This window comes from Corvus cornix, chromosome 12, assembly GCF_000738735.6.
Source record: "Corvus cornix cornix isolate S_Up_H32 chromosome 12, ASM73873v5, whole genome shotgun sequence".
NCBI classification, from domain to species: domain Eukaryota; kingdom Metazoa; phylum Chordata; class Aves; order Passeriformes; family Corvidae; genus Corvus; species Corvus cornix.
In genome coordinates this window covers 5349822-5371626 of record NC_046342.1, presented here as the reverse complement: position 1 = coordinate 5371626, position 21805 = coordinate 5349822, and the positions used below count along the sequence as shown (strand labels likewise).

Here is a 21805-nt window from a genome sequence, read left to right as displayed (position 1 = left end):
ATTAATCTCAGTTGCCAGTACAGAAATGGCTGTGAATTTCTGTTTGGAGCTATTACATAGAAGAGACATTGCTGAAATATTCTGTAAATTCTTTAACTTTTCTTACAGTATTCTGTAGATTATACTAATTCAAATTTCAGCATCTGATTTTTCCCAAATGCCTAATGCTTAATCCCACTTCTCTCATTGGGTTATTTATTAACATTTGGTAAACAAAGCTTTAGATATTTATGCATATCATTCCAATTGGACCCTCACTTGTTTTCCAAAATGGAAAACAATCTATTGCTTTGTATTTTAGTATTGATTCCCGCCTTTGCATCCTCAGACTTTTTGCTAACACATGTCAGAAACATCAAGGTAAGTAATCAACCATGTATGGGGCTCCCACTCCTCAGAGATTAATTTCTTGCAGTTTATCAGCATTTATCAGAGAGTTCGTACAATGCTGGTAGCAGGAGCTTTGTGTTCTCTGGTACCACTGGACACAGGATCAAAGCTGAAACTCAGACTGGGACCTCTAATCAGCCTCAGTTTTCAATCAGCTCTGAAGTTCTTCTCTCTCTCTTTTTAGAAACATCCCTTTCCTTTGTATTCCCTGTCATCACCACATAATGGTGGCATGTTTTAGTAAAGTATTTAAATGTGTAAAGCAATCAGTGCTGCCAGGGAACTGACTTTGGCACCTGTTTAGCAATGCCAGCGAAAAGATGGCTCTAAGAAGCAGAAAACAGAGATGTAACATGGCATCAAGATAAATGCCTACTATCCAATTGTCATGGTAGGATTTTTCTCAAAAGATTTGCATGTTAGCACAACATAAGATACATCTCTCAAAGGGGCCATTCTGGTTTTGACTGGATCTCTGAGTAAGGCAATGCTGCCTGATGTTTTGCCTAATTTTCTTTGGTTAAATTGCTGGCCACTACTCCTCGCCTCGATATATTATTTTCCTCTCTCTAAGTGGTTATGCACTCTGAAAAGTTACAGAGAGCAAGTCTCTTTAGGGAGCATTTTGAGTTACTGGGTAGAACAGGACAAAGCAATTTACAGTTGATTGCTGTTGATTAGGTTATGATCTTTGCCAAGAATTTTTCTTTGAAAATCAGGATAGTAACATGTCTAACTTTTAAAAGTCAACTTGAGATTTAATGCTGCAAACTGGAAATGCCAGGGATTCTTATTATTTAACCATTATGTAGCCCAGATATAATGGAGCTTTTTCCTCCTACCATAGTGCCTGTTGTTCTCCGTACGTCTTGCAACGCTAAAGCTTTTCTAAATGGAAAACTGCCAAAGCTCTGTGCAATGTTCCATCCATACATGCAGAGCACTGTGGAAAAGTCAGTTGATTCTCCCCGTTTGGTTCTGTACTTTATGCAAATGTATTTGATTGAAATGGAGGAGGTTGCTCTGTAGGATGAAGGTCTCGATGCCCACCCGTGTCTTGGCCCCTTTGAGCAAGCAGTATCCAGTGGAGAGTGGTGAAGCGTGGCTGGAATTCTGGCTGGCTGATGACCTTCAAGCTGTCAAAGCTGCTTGTAGAGCCACAGCCAGGCAGACACAGTTGGCAGACCCAATTCTGCTGAAAATGGAACAAAAATCCGCATCATAATTCCCTGTGTGTGCCGGCACACCTTGTTCCTATGCACGCAGCTACTGAGGCTGGGAAGGTTTCTTCTAGATTAAAAACGCCCTGTAGAACTCCAGAGCATGCAAAACACAGGTAGCAATGGCACAGCCTTGCCTTTATGGTCCTCTCATTTTGGCAGCAGTGAGGCTCCTGCATAGCTCACAGGGAGGTTTGCTTTGCACATCTGAGCTGCATTATGGGCTCTTTTCCGTGGCACCCAATTAGCATCACTTGGGGTGTGAAATCTTCAATGTTGCTGTAGATTCAGAGATAATTTTCATGCCTTGTTTTTCCTATGTAGCACTTAGGGATATATGTAAATACCTTGTTCAGTGTTGGGAATTCCCAGAGGTAACTTCAAGTTAACAGTACAGTCTTTGCTGAGTCTTTAAGTCATGCTGTGGTTTAGTTTCCCAAGTTGTACAATCAGGGCTTCTTTCAGCAAATACAGTAATGCAGTCCTCTTTTCCCTCCCTGTTTTCTTGAGAGTTCAAATTTCTCTTTTCCTCTCTAATTTCCATAGATTTTTTGCACCTCTATTCTTTTCTGTTGCCACAGCAAAACAGTATCAAACAAAAGAAGAGTTTGTTGCTGTTACACAACTAAAAAAAAAATAAATTATAACAATTGGTGCACCTGGCAAGTATGTCAAAATAATACAGAAACATTTTATCAAGTAACAATTATCCAGGGTAGAGGATGTTAATTCTCATTTTGGTCTAGAATTGCATAATCATTTTGATTGGCACACTGTTGCTTTCTATTCACATAGTTTAAAATTACCTTGATGTTAATGATGGCTCAAGTTACACCCAAGTGAATCATTAAAAAAGAAAAACTCCAGAACAAAATCACAGACTTAAGAGTCACGTAATCCCCCCCCCTGTGCAAACCAGGGTCAGCTAGAGCAGGTAGCTGGGTGATGTCCAGTTGGATTGAGTATGATTGAAGATCAGCCCAAGTACAAAGTGAGTAATGCCTTTCACAGAGAGATTTTTCTGTAGTTTCAATGGAAATTGCAGAGCACCCCTCAAAATATTTACAGAATCAAAATAGAACTCCTGCAAAACTACTGTTGAACCCATAATTCTGATAAAGAATGTGCACAACAGCAATTCTGTAAAACTTAAATGGGGTACAGTATCTTTCAATTTGGAAGCAGTAGTCAGAATTGCAGAATTTGTAGATATACACATTTTTATAGGTTTAGGGTGTTTGTTTGTTTGTATTTTGTATCAACTGCCTGGTAATTCCACTGTACAGAAAAGTTTGTACCAAACAAACAGACATTTCATGGACTTCCATCTTTTCATTTCCCATACCTCAGTTTGTGATTTGTAAGGGGAAATTACCAGCTGTAATGACAGTATGGATACAGAAAAGATAATTCCAGTATTGGACAAGTTGGATTTGAGTTGGTGCACACTCTATACAGGCATTAAAGGAATCCACATATGCTTGTGAAACAGGAGAGATGGACACACAGAAATCATCTGGATGGCAATAACAGTTTGAAAGATGAATCTAAAGAAACGTACACAGATTTTTTTTTGCCAGACTCTTACAGCAGCAGAGAAGCCTCCTTCCTCAAACCTTGCATTACCACAGATTTAATAGTGTCTTGAGAAGAACCCCAAAATAAACAAAAAATAACCTTCTGTGTTTGTGTTTCCAACTTGTAAAACTCCTAACTGTGAAAGGTACTGAAAGCCTTAAATGTACTTGAGATGTGTATCTGATTTATTGTGTCCTTACCCCTGTATTTGGTGGAGTGGGTAAACAGGATTCCACAAAATGTGACCCCTGAGGCTCTTGAAGCCAAACGAGATAAGGTGTTTGCAGCTGAGCTGATGGGAATTGAGTTACACAAGCTGTTATTTTAACAGTACTCAGGAAGTTTGTTTAATGCCTGTCCTCTCTTTCAGAACAGAGTACGTGATATTGTTGTACAGCTTCTGATATATGCACCTACTCTGGGAGCAAATATGGAAAAAAACCATTTTAACTACTTATTTCCCCCCCTTTCCTCCATGCAGCTCTTTGTAGTGACAGCCTCTCCTCTCTGTAATCCTGCTGAATTACCTTCCGACCTAGTCATGTTAGGGTAAGAGGCTGCTGGGCTGAAATAGGAAAAAATTAGAGTCTGAAAAAATGTAAGGGTGCATCTGCCTGATAGTTTGGATGTGTGTGACTGGGAAAAAAATGTGCAAACTGGGTTTTTATGCTTTGATAAAACCTGGTTTTTTTAATTCCAAAGGAGAATAAGTTTAAAAATACGTACTACAGGACACAGATACAGGAATTCCCAAGAAAAGGATGTCACTATGAGGACAAGATATTTTGGTTTTACTTGAGGTCACCATATAGCCAACCTATACTCAAGGAAGACCTATTAAGCAGATTTCAGTGTGTTCTTTAGTCTCAATGACATTTAATTATGAATGGCAGTGAGTAGTTGAGCCTCTTTTCCTCTCATTCTCCCTCACATTTCAAAGATCCATGTTTATTTTCAGCTGGAAGAAGACACTTTTTGTGTCACATGAGCAAAATACAAAATGAGCAACATTCGAAGTTTAATTTACCTTTCAAATTCACAGTATTTAAGGTACCCTAACATCAAATGAAAACCAAAAGGTTCACCAAAGCTGGGAATGCCATGAGCAAAATAACTACAACCTGCCTCAGATGCCTTGCTTGTTCTTCCCTCAAATTTACTTCAGTTTATTAATGAAGATCTTTCTCAAGCCTTCCTTCTCCTGGACAAATTCTTTTGACTTGTGACAACTACAGAGGTGCTAAGAGATTTATTTCTAAATGCAGCTTTCCAACCTAAGTCATGATTTTCTCTCTTTTTTTCTCTTTACAGAAGCGAAATGCTGATAATGACTTGGTGAGTAAGTCTTGGTTCTGTCCAGGCTACCAAGATTTTATAGGGACAAGAATATTGTTACTGTGTTTACAAAATGTTTCTGTGAGTCCAGTCTGAGCAAATGGATATTTCTGAGTGTGTGTGACAGGGGAAACAGCCCAGAGCTGCTGTTTTAGGCAGTAGGACTAATTAGACAGTTCCTTTCCAAGCTCTGGTGGAAGCTCCTGGGCAAGGAAAGAGAATGAACAAATGATTTTTAATCTTGTTGTATTTGAATAAATACCTAACTTGTTCTGTATCTCTAACAGACATGCATTCTATGTTGGTTTTGTTTTTACTTTTATGTTGCAGTTACTGCTAAGGAAGGCAGGAGACCTCATCTCTGAGGCTGATTCCACTTGACCTGGATTGCCCTTCAGCAATGCTTAAATGTTTTGATTGTTTGGGGACCTTCTTAATCAATCAGCCAAAGACCAGGCCCATCATAAAAACTCCAAGGTTCTTTCCAGTGCTGGTTTTGCTGCAAGAAGCAGACCTTGTTGTGCAGTTCCTAATGGGTCACATCTGTTGTTACCCATGCTATCACTTAGTCTCCAGCAACCTTATACCTGAGCATTCAACAAAAATAAGTATTGCCTTGCCCATCTCCTTGTTTAAAAAATACTGATCTCCAGTTGTTGGGAGGAAGTTGAGAATAACATAAAATAGAATTTGGAGGCATTTGGTCTATTTTTAAACAAGAGGATTACTTACATCCCTGCTCTAGGAGTCATCCACGCCTCTGATAACTACAGTCACAAATACAGTGAGGCAGCAGTAAACACTTGTGCTCTTTGAATAACCATAAAAAGTCACTCTCTCAAGTAGAGAAAAAAACCTGTTCTTATAATGGCAATATTTTTGCTGTGGTGGTGGTATTTTTTTGAAGAGTCTATAGGTATAACTTGTGGAATAGCACTATCATGTCAGTGAAATAGATATCCAATGAACCACAGCTGTGCTCCAGTTCTTATATTAGGTCTTTCTTTTTTTTCTTTTTTCTTTTTTTGCTTTGGAGTGATCAGTGTCCTGCTGTTGATTCTTTTTAAAAATATGATCATGACTGATTAACACATACATCAGTGTAACAGCTAGTGTTCTTTTTGTCTTTTGCATTTCTCAATCTACAGATTGTCAATGGGATAGAAATCTATAGCATGAAAATTGATAGTAAAGTAACTTCCCGATTTGCCCACAATGTCATCACCAGTCGAGCTGTCAATCGTGGAAATGTGTCCAAAGAAGTCTTCTTTGATGTTGAACTCCCTAAGACAGCCTTCATTACCAACTTCAGCATGTGTGTAATCTTTACAGTATTGTTAAAGAAGACTGAAAATCTGTGCTAATTCAACTGGGAGAAACTGAACCCAAATGTTCATTTTTACTTTGCCATTTGAGTACATTTCTAAATGCCTCCTGGGTAATTTTCTGGTACTATTAACTTAACATGCAAGATATGTGGAGAAAGGCAAACATTGGTACATCTACAGAAAAGATGACTAATTTTCAATTGTTTCTATTCATCATCATGAATAGAAGGGAACCTTAGGGAATGGGGGACCTTTCCTGCAGATTCATCCACCTTTTCAGAAATACCACTTACTTACTCTGGTGTTATCAAACCAGGGAATTTCCACTACTTAATTTCCCTGATGGCAGTATAGCTTAATTTATCTTTTCATTTAAATATCATATTTGAATGAAAGGCAGGAAGTAGAATTATTCCTTTACATTTGTACCTGTAGTTGCAATCATATGCAGTCCTCCACCGTGATGAGGTTTGATTCAGTTAATCCATCTCTGCTAATCACACTGTGCCTGCTTTATTCCCAGTGAAGAGAAGCAGTAGCTTTAGGCCACGACCACTCATAATGCACGTTAGAACTTCTGTTCTAGAATGAGGTGAGGAGAAATGGCTGCTTAGTCATCTAAGGAGTTCAAGGATGAAATGCTCCTCTGTAGATAATATCTGAGATGAGTCACATCCAGAGAGTTGGTTTGCCAATAGATGAGGTGGTGAAGCTGCTGAAGTGTAGGAATATGGCAGGTGTAAATCGTGTTGCTATAGCCCAGGTTTGATCTAATTCAAAGTAAAAATTGGTTTAGATTCTTTTATGATACTGAGCACAGAGCTCTTCATTCCAGCTAAATTCTCTGAGGAGCCTGGCTTCAGTGAAAGGGCTCAAATCTTGGCAATAGCAGGTCTGTGAAAGTGGTTATTAGCAAACCAATCAATAAAGGGAGAATTCCTGTAGTAGCATTCAGCTAAACTAAGACTTTTTCATCTGCAGGACAATTGATGGTGTCACCTATCCTGGAACTATAAAGGAGAAAGAAGCTGCAAAAAAGCAATATGAGAAGGCTGTTTCAAGAGGACAGACTGCTGGTCTTGTCAAGTAAGGATCATGTCTTGTGTGGCTTCCACACCACCATGCCATAGCAGACTGTGAGACTGGAAATGCTGTGTTCTGGCACATTGCTGACATATGGGACCAAAGAACAATCATTAAGTTACAGTTGCTGTAGCACAGGTCATAAATACGGTGTACAGCCTCTGACTACACAGGCACTGTCTGCAACTATGGAAAGGCTGTTGCTGCAACTTTCACTGACTTTGTGTGACCTGTTCCTGAGATTAAGCTCACTGGGAAATTTGAATAAATTCTACAGATTGAGTATGATTTTGAGTATTGATTGATGACTTTTAGCAATAGATCAAAATTCTCATCTTTGTTTTACTTTTTTTGAAAATCATATGCCACCAACATTAAATACTGTGAAAGAGGATAAAGATTTTTTTTCCTACCCACTTAAATACAGAGCTTCAGGAAGAAAAACAGAAAAATTCACTGTCTCAGTCAACATTAAAGCAGCCAGTAAAGTCACTTTTGAACTCACATACGAGGAACTGCTGAAGCGACAGTTTGGAAAATATGAAATGTTCATCAAAGTAAAACCAAAGCAGCTTGTCAAAGATTTTGAGGTAAATGGCAAACTGATCAAATTTGACTGTAATTTAAGAGATGATGGAATTCTGTGTATCTGTTGAAAGTGGAGTACCATGTTCATTCCTATTGGTTCACAGGTGAGCTAAAGGCCATGATAATATTTCTCAAGAGTCCCATGGGGAGTCCTCACCAGCATGCTTTAACGCAGGTTTTTACTTGTAAACCTGACAAATTTGCTCATCTACTGAGCATTCCAAAAGAGATCTTGTATGAAAACCTGAAAAAGCTATTACAATGCCTTGGAGTAATTGTATATGCCTTTATAGCATAAACTCCAGCTTTCTCACACCACCATGAACCAACATCATCTTTCAATCATAGTGATGCATATATCACATTCTGGAATACTGCAGCTTTTGTGTGCTAAAACTGGTCTTTGATCACTCCTATCTGCCTTGATAGAATACCAGTATCTAGCTTTCCAACAAGTTATATTTCTCTTAAAGTTTATGTATTTCTAGCTTTACTTTTAACTTCTGTGTATGAAAAGGCCTGTTTGGCTGAAGATGTGTCCACACAAGTGTAGGTTTGGACTGACATTATGAATCACAAAAGTAAATATCTTTTGCTTTTATGAAAATCCCTCTTTCCTGTCTGTAGTTGCTGATCCTCCTGTAAATGGCTGAGTTGATGTATTGTGGTTTAATCAATGACAATAAATTTTCAATTAATATTTCAGATTGAAGTAGATATCTTTGAGCCCCAGGGTATCACTGAGCTGGAAGCGGAAGGAACATTCATCACCAATGAGCTGCAAAATACCATTAAAAAAACTTTTTCAGGAAAAAAGGTACATTTACTACTGCATTCCATGATTTAGTTATTATGGTTATAATTCTGAAATAATAATGTCCTTGCTAGCAATGGCAGCGAGTGAAAACCTGGATATAGTAAGACTATATCTCTTACAGAAGAACTGAATCAGTAACAAGGAGTTTTCCCTTGTCTGGGGATGGTAGAATTCCTAAAACATACAACAGCCTTATCAAAGCTGTCATTCAGAGTGAAGAGCTGACCCCAGGCAGATGGGGAAGTAAGCATATGGAAAAAGCCCTAGGTAGCAGCCTTCATGTATCAATTACCACCAATAAATTTCTAAATACATATGGATACATAAAAACTAGTAGCCAACCCGATAAAACAGATTATTCTTATGTCTGTGAATATAAATTTATCAGCTTTAAAAAAATGCAGATGTGTTCTTTAGAAGATTTTCATCTATTAAGGTTGAGATCTAAGGAAGGCTTTTCTTTTCAGGGTCATATCTCTTTCAAGCCAACCCTTGATCAGCAGCGAACCTGTGCAAATTGCTCACAGTCTGTCTTGGATGGGGATTTTACTGTAAAATATGATGTGAAGAGAACAACTCCAGATAATTTGCAGGTAAATCTAACAACTTGAAATTCTGAACTGTTGAACAGTTTAACTCACACAGTAAAAGTTAGGGAGCAGTGAGGGCCAGCTGTTTCCTAAGGGACAGGGAGCTGAGTGTGAGCAGGAAGTCAGTCTTCAGGGTGGGATCCAAACCAGTGGAGTCCATGGATAGGAAGAGGTATGGCTGTGATACAGCTGGAGACAGATGTTCTGACACTGTAGCTCAGGCAGGGACTAAAGGTCCAGTCTTGCACTTAAATGACACTCCTGGGCCCATGGACAGAGGTGAGACTGGTCAGGGCCATTAAAACCTTTTAGACCACTCAGAGGCTAGACATTAAATGAGGGTAATACCTCCTTTATCTGTTTTACCTTTGTAATATACCAAAGTTTTTCGTGGTGGTGTGGGGTTTTTTTAATGTTTTCTTTTCCAGATTGTCAATGGCTACTTTGTACACTTCTTTGCACCAACAAATCTTCCAAAGTTGTCCAAGAATATTATTTTTGTATTGGATACTAGTGGCTCAATGTATGGAAGAGAAATTGAACAGGTGAGTTATTACATTAGGATAGAGTTCCAGTGAAAGAGCTGGAACAAAGTGCTGGGAGGGGGATGGTGCTGGAAGGGACACGACACCTTACAGTGCACATGTGCTGCTTAAACTGTACCAAGTGGCTTGATGGTGTGACCTCTCTAATGCCCAGTACCATATGTATTAGTCTGCAGTGTTACTGCAGAATAAAAATCTGTACATTTAGGCCATATTTACTTAGAAATGTCATTAGTTCAAAACTCTAAATTTCAGCATTTCCAGAGAGTGTTGTCATGTGTACTTGACAGTTCCAAACAAAGCTGTACGTACAGATTATGTGCATTTTGTCTGTTCATTCTGTATCTGGGATGCAGCAGCTCTTTTCAGAGTTACGAGTGAGCTAATGCTCAGAATTTTCAGGTTTTGGTGCTGTATAAAAATATCCAGGCATGCTTGTTTATGAGCTTCTCCACTAACCTGTTGCTACCCATTTGCCATCCCAGCTTATCTCAGTGTAAGCAACCAACCGTGATGGGAAACCTGATTTTCATCTCAGCTACAAAGATTTACCAGATGTTATTGCAGCTGACTGACTTCCCTAGAGTTACTCTGTAATAGACACAGGGACTGGAAGGAACAGAACAAGCTCAGAATTTTTGCATATATACTATATATACTGTGTAGGAGTAAAAAATAGCCCAATGCTGAGAGATTAATAATGTAAAATCTGTAAGCATCTATTCTGTTAAACGTTGAATCATATATTTAAATGTCTTTGTCTTATAGACAAAAGAGGCACTGCTAAAAATTCTAGATGACATTAAAGAAGATGACTTCTTCAATTTCATATTATTTGATAGTGAAATATCTACCTGGAAAGAAACATCAATCAAGGCCACTCCTGAGAATTTGGATGAGGCAAGGAAGTTTGTTCAGCGCATTTCTGTTCAAGGCAGTAAGTACTTGACTGGCCTTGCCAATAGGTCATTGTGTGAGTTAATTTATTGATTGATTCTGTGAACACAATGCTACAGTTTGTTGGGGTTTCAGATTGCTGATGAGGCACTCCTCAAGTTCAATTGTACTCAGAACACGACATCTATTTCTCTTTATGTTTCCAGAGTCCAGGTACTTTTCTATCTAGACATCCCCCTGCTTGTAAATCCAAATCCTTCATTTTCTTACTGTAATGAAATCTCTTCACACCCCAGTGAAAAATGGACCTTTATTTTGACAGCCTTTGCTGAACCCAAATTTCTATGTCTACCTCATAGTGACAAATTTACATGGTGGTTTGATGAGAGGGATTGATATTCTGAATGCTGCTCACGAAGAAAACCTTGTGCCCAGGAGAAGCGCTTCTATAATTATCATGTTAACAGATGGCCATCCAAACGTAGGTAAGTTTGTGTTGGATGGAATAATAGAGAGTTCATTAACTAACAAAAAATGCTAGTTAAAATTGGCCTTCATCTTTGACTTCTGGATATTTTCGTGATTTAAATGCTACTATACTAGCATCATAGTACTAAATCAAGTTTTCAGTAATGTCTCCTAAGAAATATGAACATGACAAGTCATATTTGATTTCGTGTTAATTTAATCTATTTTTGAAAACAACTCAAACATTTCCTGGTTTGATGCAGGTGTATCAAATACTCAGGAGATTGAGAAAGCAGTAAAGAAGGCCATTGATGGCAAATACACCTTATACAATCTTGGTTTTGGCAGTGGTGTCGACTATGGCTTCTTGGAGAGGATGGCACTGGAGAATAAAGGATTGGCCCGTCGGATTTATCCTGACTCTGATGCAGCTTTGCAGCTTCAGGTGTAGTAATTACCACTTACATGAGATCAGAGATACATTAGGTCAGATAACTATACATACATTCTTATTTTCAAATAATCAAAATCCCTGTGTGTAATCTGATACTGGGATACTCCAGAGTCTGCTGTGATCAGAGTATTAAAATCATAGAATAGTTTGAGTTGGAAGGGACCTTTACTGGCATGTAATTTTCCCCTTCCCTTATATAAGCAGGAAGTGCAAGGACAGTAAAAGGGAGATACTGGGGGCTATGGCAGGGAGTTCAAAACTTGGCATAGGGTGACACAAGTCACAGTTCTGAAGGACACTCTGGTGGTATTGCTGCAATCATTGTATCTCCTGCACCTCACAGATCATGTGGTTAATGTCAAGTCAACGGACAAGAGGGGTAACAGATCATAAAGCTCTAGATATTCTTTCTTTAGAAACTTACTGCAAGCAGGTGTATCTTACCACACTCCTGAGGCATTTTAGAGTTGTATAAGACATGGAAACAGGTATAGACCATACAGGGTTGACTTTTTTTACTTCTCACGTTCCAATGGCAGCCATTCAAAGAATTCACCAAAGGAATAGATATTGGATTTCTTTGCAAGCTCTGCTAAAATCAAATACCCAGTCTTCTTTGATTATGTTGTCATGTCAGTCTCTGCAGAGAAGAGATCTAGAAAATTATCTCTATCAAGTAACAGGAAGCTTGGGATCCCTCTTGATTTATATTGATAGAATTCATCATCCACAGAATGTTATTCTCAAATATTTTTCCTCTCTCTTAGCAAGATTGAAGAGTTTGTATGTCCTTTCTCATTTCCATTATTTGTAGATTTCTAGGCCTTGCACTCTGAGATTTAACCAAATTTCTATATATTTCTTATAAATTACACTTTTAGTTTTGATTGCTGAAATAGCAGGATGTTTCTGGTTACAGATCTACCCACGAATTAAAGAAACAATGATGGTTAAAGGTTTCTTTTTTTTTTTTTTTTAATCCTACAGGGGTTTTATGATGAGGTGTCAAATCCCATGCTCATAGATGTGGAGTTAAACTACCCAGAAAATGAAATATCAGACCTAACTACTAACAGCTTTAAGCATTTCTATGATGGGTCTGAGATTGTGGTGGCTGGGCGCTTTGTAGACAGCAACCAAAACCATTTGTCTGTAGATGTAAGAGGTGAAGGTGTAAGTATGGATTTCTTTGACTTATGTAAGATACACAAAATCTCTGCATGTATCTTTTACCTCCATTCTGATGGACAAAAATGCCATGTGAATGTGGGAACCAGGTTATGTTCTGTAGTGTACGCCTGTAAACTTTCCAGAAACAATGGGACAAAATTCCTCATACAACACTTGCAATTTCCTGGGCAAGTGTGTAGAACCAGACTGGTTTTCAATTTCATAAGATTTTCAGGTTTGAAGGTCTTAATTTTTGGGAAGTTCTGACAGTCCCTGGCTACTTATGATACAGAGAATACTCTTACTCCCAACAGGCTGACAACGCCCTGTCATACACTACACAGCAAGGTGCGGAGCAAACAGCTCAGGCTTTCCAAGAACAACAATACATATTTGGAGAGTACATTGAAAGGCTCTGGGCTTATCTTACCATTGAACAACTCTTGGAAAAACGGTAATTATATCTGGAATAACACCTTAGCTCTGAACCCCTTACACCCTCTGACTCCTGCAGCTTCCAAGACATGAAGCTGGCATTCACATCCCACTGAGCTGCCAATGGGAAAACAAAAATCAGCGAGGGAAATCCACCAACCTATTCTCCTCCCTAGCCTCAGTATTCCTGTTTCAGGTTGCAAATGAAACAATTTAAAATTATTCCAAGTATAAAGCACAGTTTTGCCTTTCATTTGGATAGCCACTAGAATCAGAAGTGCTCCTAGACTGTAACAAAGATACTGATAAATTACCTGCAGAGACATGACTTCACTTTAAAATAAAATATTTGATCTGAAATTTGGTGAGTAATTCAGCAATCACTGATGCTGGGAGTCTCTTCCTGTATTCAGCATTACAGCTACAGGAGAAGAAAAGGAAAACCTTACAGCTCAAGCCCTGGCTCTCTCACTAAAGTACAAGTTTGTAACACCACTGACATCCATGGTGGTAACAAAACCAGAAGAAAATGATAATGAAGAAGGGATTGCTGATAAACCCACTGAAGGTATAGACATCTTCACAATTGTACTGTATTTGAGAAGCCAAGAGTTCCTTTGATGTTCCCCTAAAGAAAGGCTTTCATGTGGGTACAGTTTTAAATATGGATCTGAAAAATTTACTTTCCAAGCCTGGCACATGTGTGGTTAATGCAAAATTACTTCTCGTTGTAAAGCTCATTTCATCAAACCATCCTTCATTATTAAATCATATGGGCAAAGTACTATAAATTTAAAATAAATGTATTTTAAACTAAATATAAAAACAAGACCCTGAAAACCAAGAAGCATTTCTAATCTAGTAATCCAGCTATATTCAGATGACCTCGCATCACTTTCTCCTTTATTTTTCTACATACTTGAGCCTAGGGGGTAGATGTAGTAACCTCTTTCCATATGAAAAGGGAAAATTTGCATGAGCTCTTCCTCAGGCAGGATGAATCAGGTTGTAAAAAGTTTGAGATTACATATGTAAAATATATTACAATAGTAATACATATTGCAGAAAGAGAAGCAAATATATTGAAAGCACACAATTTGTTTTCAACTCCTCTGATATTTAGGCTAATTATGAACTCCTTCTTCAGTGAAACATTGTCCTTTCCTGCAGTTCAGCCTCTCTGTTTAAACCCTGCGTAACAAATACTCTTCCCCTTTGGCCAAGCAGGGCAATGCTCTCTGCTCAGTGTGCCCCCAAGCCACCCTAACTTCATCTCCATGTATTGTTTGAGCCACCCTCATCCTACAGGTCTGACAGAGGCTTTCCAGTCTCTTCTATCAACATCCTTTATTTTTTCCCCAAAGTTTTGCTTAGAGCCCCTAAAAGTTCCTTGCAGGCTCTGTGTGGGCTCTCTGCTGCCTTCTGGATGAAAAACTTTCTAATCTCCTGATTGTGGCATAGGAACTTAAGGCATTTTAGAATAACAGATACTGGAGATCAGTGAGATTTTTTTCAGCTGCAGTAAGTCCTGAAACCAGTGAATTGTTAAGTGCCCTTCAACTCTGAATAATTCTTCAGGCATTCTGCTGATAAATTTTTGCATTATTTTTCATAACTCTCATAATGGAATGCTGGCATAAAACTGCTTCATGATTAATTTAACATTCAAGTCACTACACAGCATAATGACTTTAAAGTTTGCAGCTGGCCTCCCTAAGATGGAAACCCCCAAACATCTGACAGAAGTGGCATCTACTCAGTCATCTTCAGTTCTTTGCTTTCCCTTTCTAGGTACTTGTAGTACGAAGGCTCTTTTCTGAACCTCTTTTCAAGGAAATCCTCTCTGTATATAGATAATATAGAGCAGTAATAGGAGAAAATACTCAAAGCATTGCTCCTGTATAAGAAAAGAAAATAATTTTACTCACCCTGAATTCTCAATTCATGAATCAATTTACTGCATCATCCAGTCAGTATTAATAGAATCACCCAAATGCCTGGAAAACCACAAAATAGTAAAACCAATAATGAACATTTTTCAGTATAGGTATGGCACAACAATAAAACAATTCCAAATAGAGCTCTTGTCCCATACATAATAAATTGTGGTTCTGCTGCTCCACATAACAGCTTTTTACTTTGAGTACATTTCTGTTTGATCTACAAATACTGGGTTGTATCATTGGGAAGAAATAGCATTGAAAAATACTGGAGATAGCTGGTTGAATTGTCAAACAGTTTTGGGGGTTTTTTACAATGTTTTAATAAGAATCCTTCCTGTTTAATTGTATAACTGAAACTGTAAATTTCTATTTTTCTTCCTTTTACTTCTCACCTGCCCGTGGTAACAGCTGAAGGTATGTACATTTCTTATTAAATTTACTCAGTATTTTTAATAGAGATGGATTTTCGACATTACTTATTTGATCTAGGATGCAAGATTTTCATAAAGTTCTTAAGGAATTAATCAAGATCGTGTTATAAATAGATATACAACTTCTCAGATGGATAAGTTTGTAAATAGTGCTTTCAGTTCAGTTCCTGTCTCTGATGATTGCACCATCCCACCACCATGGAATTCAGGCCCAGTACAAGTAAGTTGCTCTCCAGGGCTGGCACTGGGGACTTGCAGGTACCTGTGTGTAGCAATCTCATACAGAGATGTCTTCATTCATGCCATGATTGCCACTTCTAAAGCACGAAGCCCTGTCTTCGGACACCCTGATGGAATTTCAGATGTAGAAAGAGCAGAAGACTAGAACAATGTGGAAGCAGGTGGGCAATTCTTACCTGCCAGAAGTACAGTTTCAAACAAGGTGGCACAGAGGGATCAGGGATGAGCAAGTTTTCCCAGTCTCATACAGAACAAACCCCATGCTCTTGGAGAAGTAACATTTTTGCTGTAAAGCAGGGTGTGCTTTTAGCCCCTTCAAGACTGCTGCTGTGTAGCACTATTAAATAAACTGTTTTGACTAAATTTTTACTTTTTAATATTTAGAAATTTATACATAAATACAAGATTTTTTGGGTTGGTTTTGGAGGAAGGAAGGAAGTGGGTGAGATTGGGTTTTGTTCTTTGTAGCCTCTAAAATAACATTTTGTTTCATTCAAGTAGGGATGTTCACAGGTCCTTTGGTGGGTAAGTAATTTAATTTTAGTTTCTGAATGGAGCAGGATCTGTCAACTGAAATTACCAGATGCAGAGACACCTTTTCTGGCAGTAGAACTGCACTTCAATAAATACTACCAAATTCTGCTCACTGCTGAAAACACACTTAAAGAGGTGACAAAGTTTCAGCTACATAGTTTATAAGGAGTAAATGCCTGCTCATCAAACCACCATTTTTTCCTGAAAGCTGTTTCCCAAGAACAGGGGATGGACTTCACTTTGCATTTCCTTTGGAATTATATAAAGCACGGGACTATGATGTCAGCATCTCTGGCTAAATTAACATGTTCAGTCACTGGTACAAAAAGCATCTGTTTTATTCAAGAGACAGTAACTGATTCACCAAATTGCTGGCTGGGCAATCCTGGAAATGGGAGAGTTAGATTTATGTTTTTGCTCTGGAGATTAGTAACAGTCTCTCTCTCTGTCTCTGTCTAATTTTTTCAAGTCTTCACTGAAAAGACTTAAATTCATTCTGGGGGGGGCAGGGAGAAAAAAAGTTAAAAAGTCAGAAGTTTTCAATGGATGATGCTGCATTTCTTTGTTGCAAGCTTAATCCTCAAGTCTGAAATATTTGTGTCCTACAGATAGATTGCTTGGGCTATATGGAAACCCTCAGAGCAATTTAGACTACAAGTGAAATCTGTCTCTATCCTGAAGCTTTTTTTGATTCAAAAGCAGCACACACACTGTCATTCCATAGACTACATGCTTTAAAAACTAGGATGCAATTAGTGATTTACCTAGCATATTAACTCCTTGACATCTTATACAGACCATGCAATTTTCCATTTTGGTGTGTGTTTTTCTAACAACTTTCTTTCCTTTTGCAGCTTCACCACTATATCACACACATGCACCACAACCCACATGGTATACTAGTGGTGAGTAGTTTGAGTAGTGTTTGTCTAGGAGAACAGAAGAGGGTTTTTAAGGCTAAATTACACAGTTCTTATGAATATTTTCAATAATTCCATAAAAGCAGCCATTTTTCATTTTTAAGGGGCAAGTATTTTGATTTGCTTTAAGCATCCCTCAATGTCTATTAAAGATCAAGTAATTGAAATTATATGTGGTCATTTTCTCAGTCCACCTTCCCATCAGTAGGTTTTTATGTTGATAACTGCCTGTTTCCTATTAAGTAATTTATATTTAGTTATAATATTAAGCAATATTAAATACTCTTGTGGAGCTCTGACCCTGTGTATCACTATACAGACACCAGCGATTTGCCTTTACAGTTGATGGAGATCCACACTTCATTATATCAGTGCCACAAAAAAAAGATGCCATTTGTTTCAATATCAATGAAAACCCTGGTATGATCCTAAATTTAATAAATGACCCAGTTACAGGTGAGTCTTTAACTTTTTTTAAAATACAGAATACTTCTAACAAAATATGTTTAAAGGCTATTTCTCTCTTTATAATGCATAAGCTTTTTTTCCCAGCAAAGTTAGCAGGAGGTCCTGTAGCTATGAGAGGGTATCATTACCATGACTGTTTTCACTTCTTGGAGCAAAATGAACGTTTAAACTTAGTTTGAAAACCACTGTGAGGGTTGAGAGTAGTAATTTTTCTCAGTGAGTTGTAGTAGAAGCAATAAAATAATCCTTAGGCTGCCAATTCGTGGAATATCTGGTAAAGAGAGGCTGATGTCACCCAGACTCTCTGTGCCCATCACACACACTCCGTGCTCTGGGAGAAATGCAACTTTTCTCAACAAAATGATGGTTGGCTTTGTGGAAATTCACAGAACAACCCCCAGAACTCCATTTTACTTTGGTACAAACATGCACAAGTAATTCTTGTATATTTTTCAACTAATATTTCTTAAGTTGTTGTTCTTAAATTTTCAAGACACTCCTTGACATTGGTTGATCAGGTCCTGTCTATAAAACAATACTTGTTTCATTTCTGTATTAGGCATCACAGTCAATGGAGAACTTATTGGTGATAAGAGAGCAAATAGTGATGCAAAGATCCAAAACTCATATTTTGGAAAACTTGGCATAGCAAATAAGCACCTGGATTTCAAACTGACAGTAACTCCTGAGACAATCACAATTCAGAATGGTGATGAAAAAACAGCTTTCACCTGGCTGGACTCAGTCACCTTGAAACAAGCAGGGTAAGACTTACAGAAAGGGTATCAGGTTCTTGTATTACTTTCTAGTCTTCTGAAAATATTTTAAAATGTTGATCAATAATATACTTCTAAGATTTGTTGTGTGAATCTACAAAAGAAATTGATTCAAGCCCTGCTGGATTCTGCTCTCTACTTTGTTGTGTAACTGCTGAATTATTCACGAATTCCTCTGCTTGGAATAAGTAAATGAAGATTTCCCCCTGATTTTCTACTACTGTGACTAAGGTAAAATTAGATTTGGTATTGTGCTTAATGTAGCAGTGTCTTGCAAATACTTAAGGAGTAACTTCAGACATAGTGTGTAATCTTTCAAAGGCATAATAATGTCCCATTAAAAAAATCTCCATTTAAAAAATGGAATTTGTGGCAGTTACAGAATTGATATTTTTTTCTTGTCAGCAGGTATATTTCTCATGGGATCTATTACAGAATCATTTATACCCGTGCAGAAGGTTTATAAAAGGAACAGGCAACATTGTCTCTTCCTCCTTTACATTTCACTGTGTAGAATAAAATTCCTGCTTTCTCAAGGCCTGGCAGTGCAGCAGAAAGAGCAAACTGTCATTCATACACATGCTTTTTTTATACTAAAACAGGCAGTTTGGGAATTGACTTCTCTGAAAAACTAAAGGAAAAATTGTCATGTAGCATCCAGGCAAGGAAGTGATGGTTTAATCAATAGAATTTGTATCACTGAGCACGAGGTGCTGTATCTACATATCACAAACCTATCTGTGACTAGTTATACTGTTAAAGAACAGGTTTTGCAAAAAACATCTTACTGAAAAGTTGAAAGGCCCCATAGCCTTTTCCAGTGTCATTTAATATGATTCTGTGACTGTCTGTGACACACAGAGAGACTCCATGGACCAAACTAGGCAGGAAACCCTCTCTTTTAAAAAACACCGAGCAGTTTATAAAGCCACATTTGTTTCTTGGACATGTTTTGTCTTCTCCCATTTCTTCCTGTTGTTGTTAACTCTGGTTAACACAACACTCTAAGTCATGTTTTTCTTTTTTCCTCAGTTTAACTTTGATAATTAACAGAAAAAAAAATCTGGTGCTCTCAATGGGCAGTGGCGTCTCATTTGTTGTTGTTTTGCACCAAGTGTGGAAGAAACATCCTCTCCACCAAGATTTCCTAGGACTCTATACATTGAAAAGTGATAAACTGTCTGAACAGACCCATGGATTATTAGGTATGACTTTGTTTAGTGTTTCTCTGCTGGTCTTTCCTTATGAGGCTACATAATTTATAGACAGAATATTGTACTTGTGCTGAGGATAATCACACACAGAAATTTCAGAGATCAACACATGCATTGTTTGATTTTTAAAAAGCTGAGGACTTGGAAAACATGTAATAAATACAATGGACTAGACAAGACACCAAGTGAGGATACCTTGAAGGATATCTAGAAAAGGCTGTAATTGTTCTGTGCACTCAGAAGCTGGAATTTACACCCAGATGATGTGGACACAATTCTGGGTTATAAAGAGAAAATAATACCAATAATACATAGGCATATGTTCAGCCATACCTGTAACTTGTTGTTTGCTTATCCAATCAAAACCCCGAAGGCACATGGAAACCAGCACAGGAATGTAGAAATCCTGGGATTTCTGCTTGATTTGCTTCTGTTTTAATGCCTGAAATGATAATTTTGGCTTCTCATTCTAGGACAGTTTTTCCAGCCCATTGATTTCACCATACTTGAAATTCATCCTGGGTCTGATCCCAAGAAACCAGATGCCACAATGATTGTTAAAAACAATGAACTGATAGTAACAAGGTACAAAATTATGAAGTCCTTAGCAAAGACTTAGGCAAGATTGCCTTGTCCAGGTGCAGTTCCTACCTCAGTACTCCCATGGCTGTGTTTTCCCTTGCAGGGGCTGGCAGAAGGACTACAGAAGAGATCCTAAACACGGGGTTGATATTCCTTGCTGGTTTGTGCATGACAATGGAGCTGGGCTGATAGATGGTGTTCACACAGATTATATTGTTTCCAGTCTCTTTTAAGCATCTACAACTTCCTCCAAATTCACAGGCAGGCAATATTTGTCTGAAAGAACAGTATTTTCAACATATAAAAACTATTCAAAGCATATAAGCATACCGTATTTAGCAAGGACAACGGTCCTTGAGGGATGATGGATTCTCATGGAGAGTTTTACTGTGTATTTGATTCAATCTGAAGTGCAAGATCCCTCATCCTCTGAAATGTCCTCATTAGGTTTAAAATTCTGACTTAAAATGTTACTTTGTAAAACATAACAGAAACCCCCTACCCAATTTTTAATTAATAATTGAGTGTCAGGATTGATTAAATAAAAGCATCAGTACTCAGTGCCTGGTTCTGTTATTCTGACATTTCAATGTTCTCATTCCAGTTTCACAAAGCCCAGGGTGCCACATGTGTTTTGAAATTGAGCACAAGGGGACATCTGACAGCTCAGCCCAGATTTTGGGATAATCCCGTGGTACTTGGAACCACCTGACCTCTTGACTGTGCAGTGCTGAGGGCTGCTGCCAGCACAGGAGGTGACTGTTGGCATCCGGGACTTCTGTATTTTAGCATTTTAATTTGAGCCTAACTTTTGAATGTCTGAATCTTGATAAATTAATGAAATACCACAGTTGCAAGCAGCACTCACATTTAAGTAATGATAGCTCTTTTGGACTGTTTCTTTCTTGAGTAAGACCCTTCCTTCTGTTCCCATAAAAGAATTTATGAGCACATCCAGGGCAAGTGCCCCATTTATTTATATATTCATTTTTTACTGCAAGAAATTGCAGTAAAAGAAATTACTTCTAAAGCAAAAAACCCAACCAACAAAAACGTGTTCTATCCTCCCCATATTTCTTATTTACTTCAAGACTTTTTTTAATCAAATCAGCCACAAAAAGGCAGTTATGGTCTCAAATGGCAAAGTAGAAATTTCCTCAACAGTAGTAGGACAAGGGAAGTAATTTTGTGGAAAACTAGAATGCACACACAGAGAAAAGGGGAACGTAGTGGGAGAAACAGATGGTATAAGATGTGATGGGTTAAATTAAAAGGACAAGGATAGAGGTGAAGAAAAATGCATCAGAATAATCAAAGAGGAAAAAAATTGAGGAAAAAAATACTTACTTTAAATTTATGGGAGATACAGGCCATTTTGAGGAGCAAAATCCTTTACTGAAAGCAACAGTTTTGTAGAAGAAAAAAAATAGGTGAGGGGAGAGGGTGTCACAGTGGCTGCAGATCTTTGCCTGCTAAATCCAGACAGAATTGGTGAATGAAAACAGTAATTTCTACAGAAGGTAATAAGTGACTGAAAAATGGAGGAGGCAGGGAAAGCCACAGGAAGGAGTGAGAGAAGACCAGAACATTGAAACGAATAAGGTTAAATTTACATGGTTCTAGATTTTTATTGTAAGAGAATTAATTAGATGGAATAGAATGAAATAAAGCAATGATCCATTTTGGATCCTAAAACAGGAGCTGTGGCACTGCCCATCAGGGCTGGTCCTGTCCTCACTTGCTCCATTGACACAATAAAGCAGAGCAGTGGACCTTGACCTATGCTGGCTGGCAGAGTT

General features: G+C 38.0%; 1 protein-coding gene across 3 annotated transcripts; it reads left to right on the top strand.

Annotated features, from left to right (window-relative positions):
• Nucleotides 1–263: 263 nt before the first annotated feature.
• LOC104683226 (inter-alpha-trypsin inhibitor heavy chain H3-like) lies at nucleotides 264–20569 on the top strand. 3 transcript variants are annotated; one of them, XM_010389953.4, is made up of 22 exons: nucleotides 264–360; nucleotides 4500–4523; nucleotides 5672–5838; nucleotides 6833–6937; nucleotides 7362–7524; nucleotides 8229–8339; nucleotides 8807–8932; nucleotides 9358–9474; nucleotides 10243–10411; nucleotides 10731–10856; nucleotides 11103–11284; nucleotides 12281–12466; nucleotides 12778–12917; nucleotides 13312–13466; nucleotides 15250–15255; nucleotides 16014–16037; nucleotides 16901–16951; nucleotides 17309–17422; nucleotides 17994–18198; nucleotides 19243–19415; nucleotides 19898–20009; nucleotides 20110–20569. In XM_010389953.4, the coding sequence occupies exons 1-22, from the start codon at nucleotides 271–273 to the stop codon at nucleotides 20237–20239; spliced, it is 2676 nt and encodes an 891-aa protein (XP_010388255.3). In that variant the 5' UTR covers nucleotides 264–270; the 3' UTR covers nucleotides 20240–20569. The 3 variants fall into 3 exon arrangements, with proteins under 3 accessions (XP_010388255.3, XP_019136016.3, XP_019136017.3); XM_019280471.3 differs by having other exon boundaries at nucleotides 16011–16037; XM_019280472.3 differs by lacking the exon at nucleotides 5672–5838 and having other exon boundaries at nucleotides 16011–16037.
• The last annotated feature ends 1236 nt before the right edge of the window (nucleotides 20570–21805 follow it).

Bases quoted from the DNA above. Each gene is read 5' to 3' on its own strand.
- LOC104683226 (XM_019280471.3), top strand. From the start codon at position 271: ATGGAAAACAATCTATTGCTTTGTATTTTAGTATTGATTCCCGCCTTT. The intron at 6,938-7,361 runs GTAAGGATCATG...ACTTAAATACAG, and splicing joins CAGACTGCTGGTCTTGTCAA to AGCTTCAGGAAGAAAAACAG. The intron at 11,285-12,280 runs GTGTAGTAATTA...TTAATCCTACAG, and splicing joins ATGCAGCTTTGCAGCTTCAG to GGGTTTTATGATGAGGTGTC.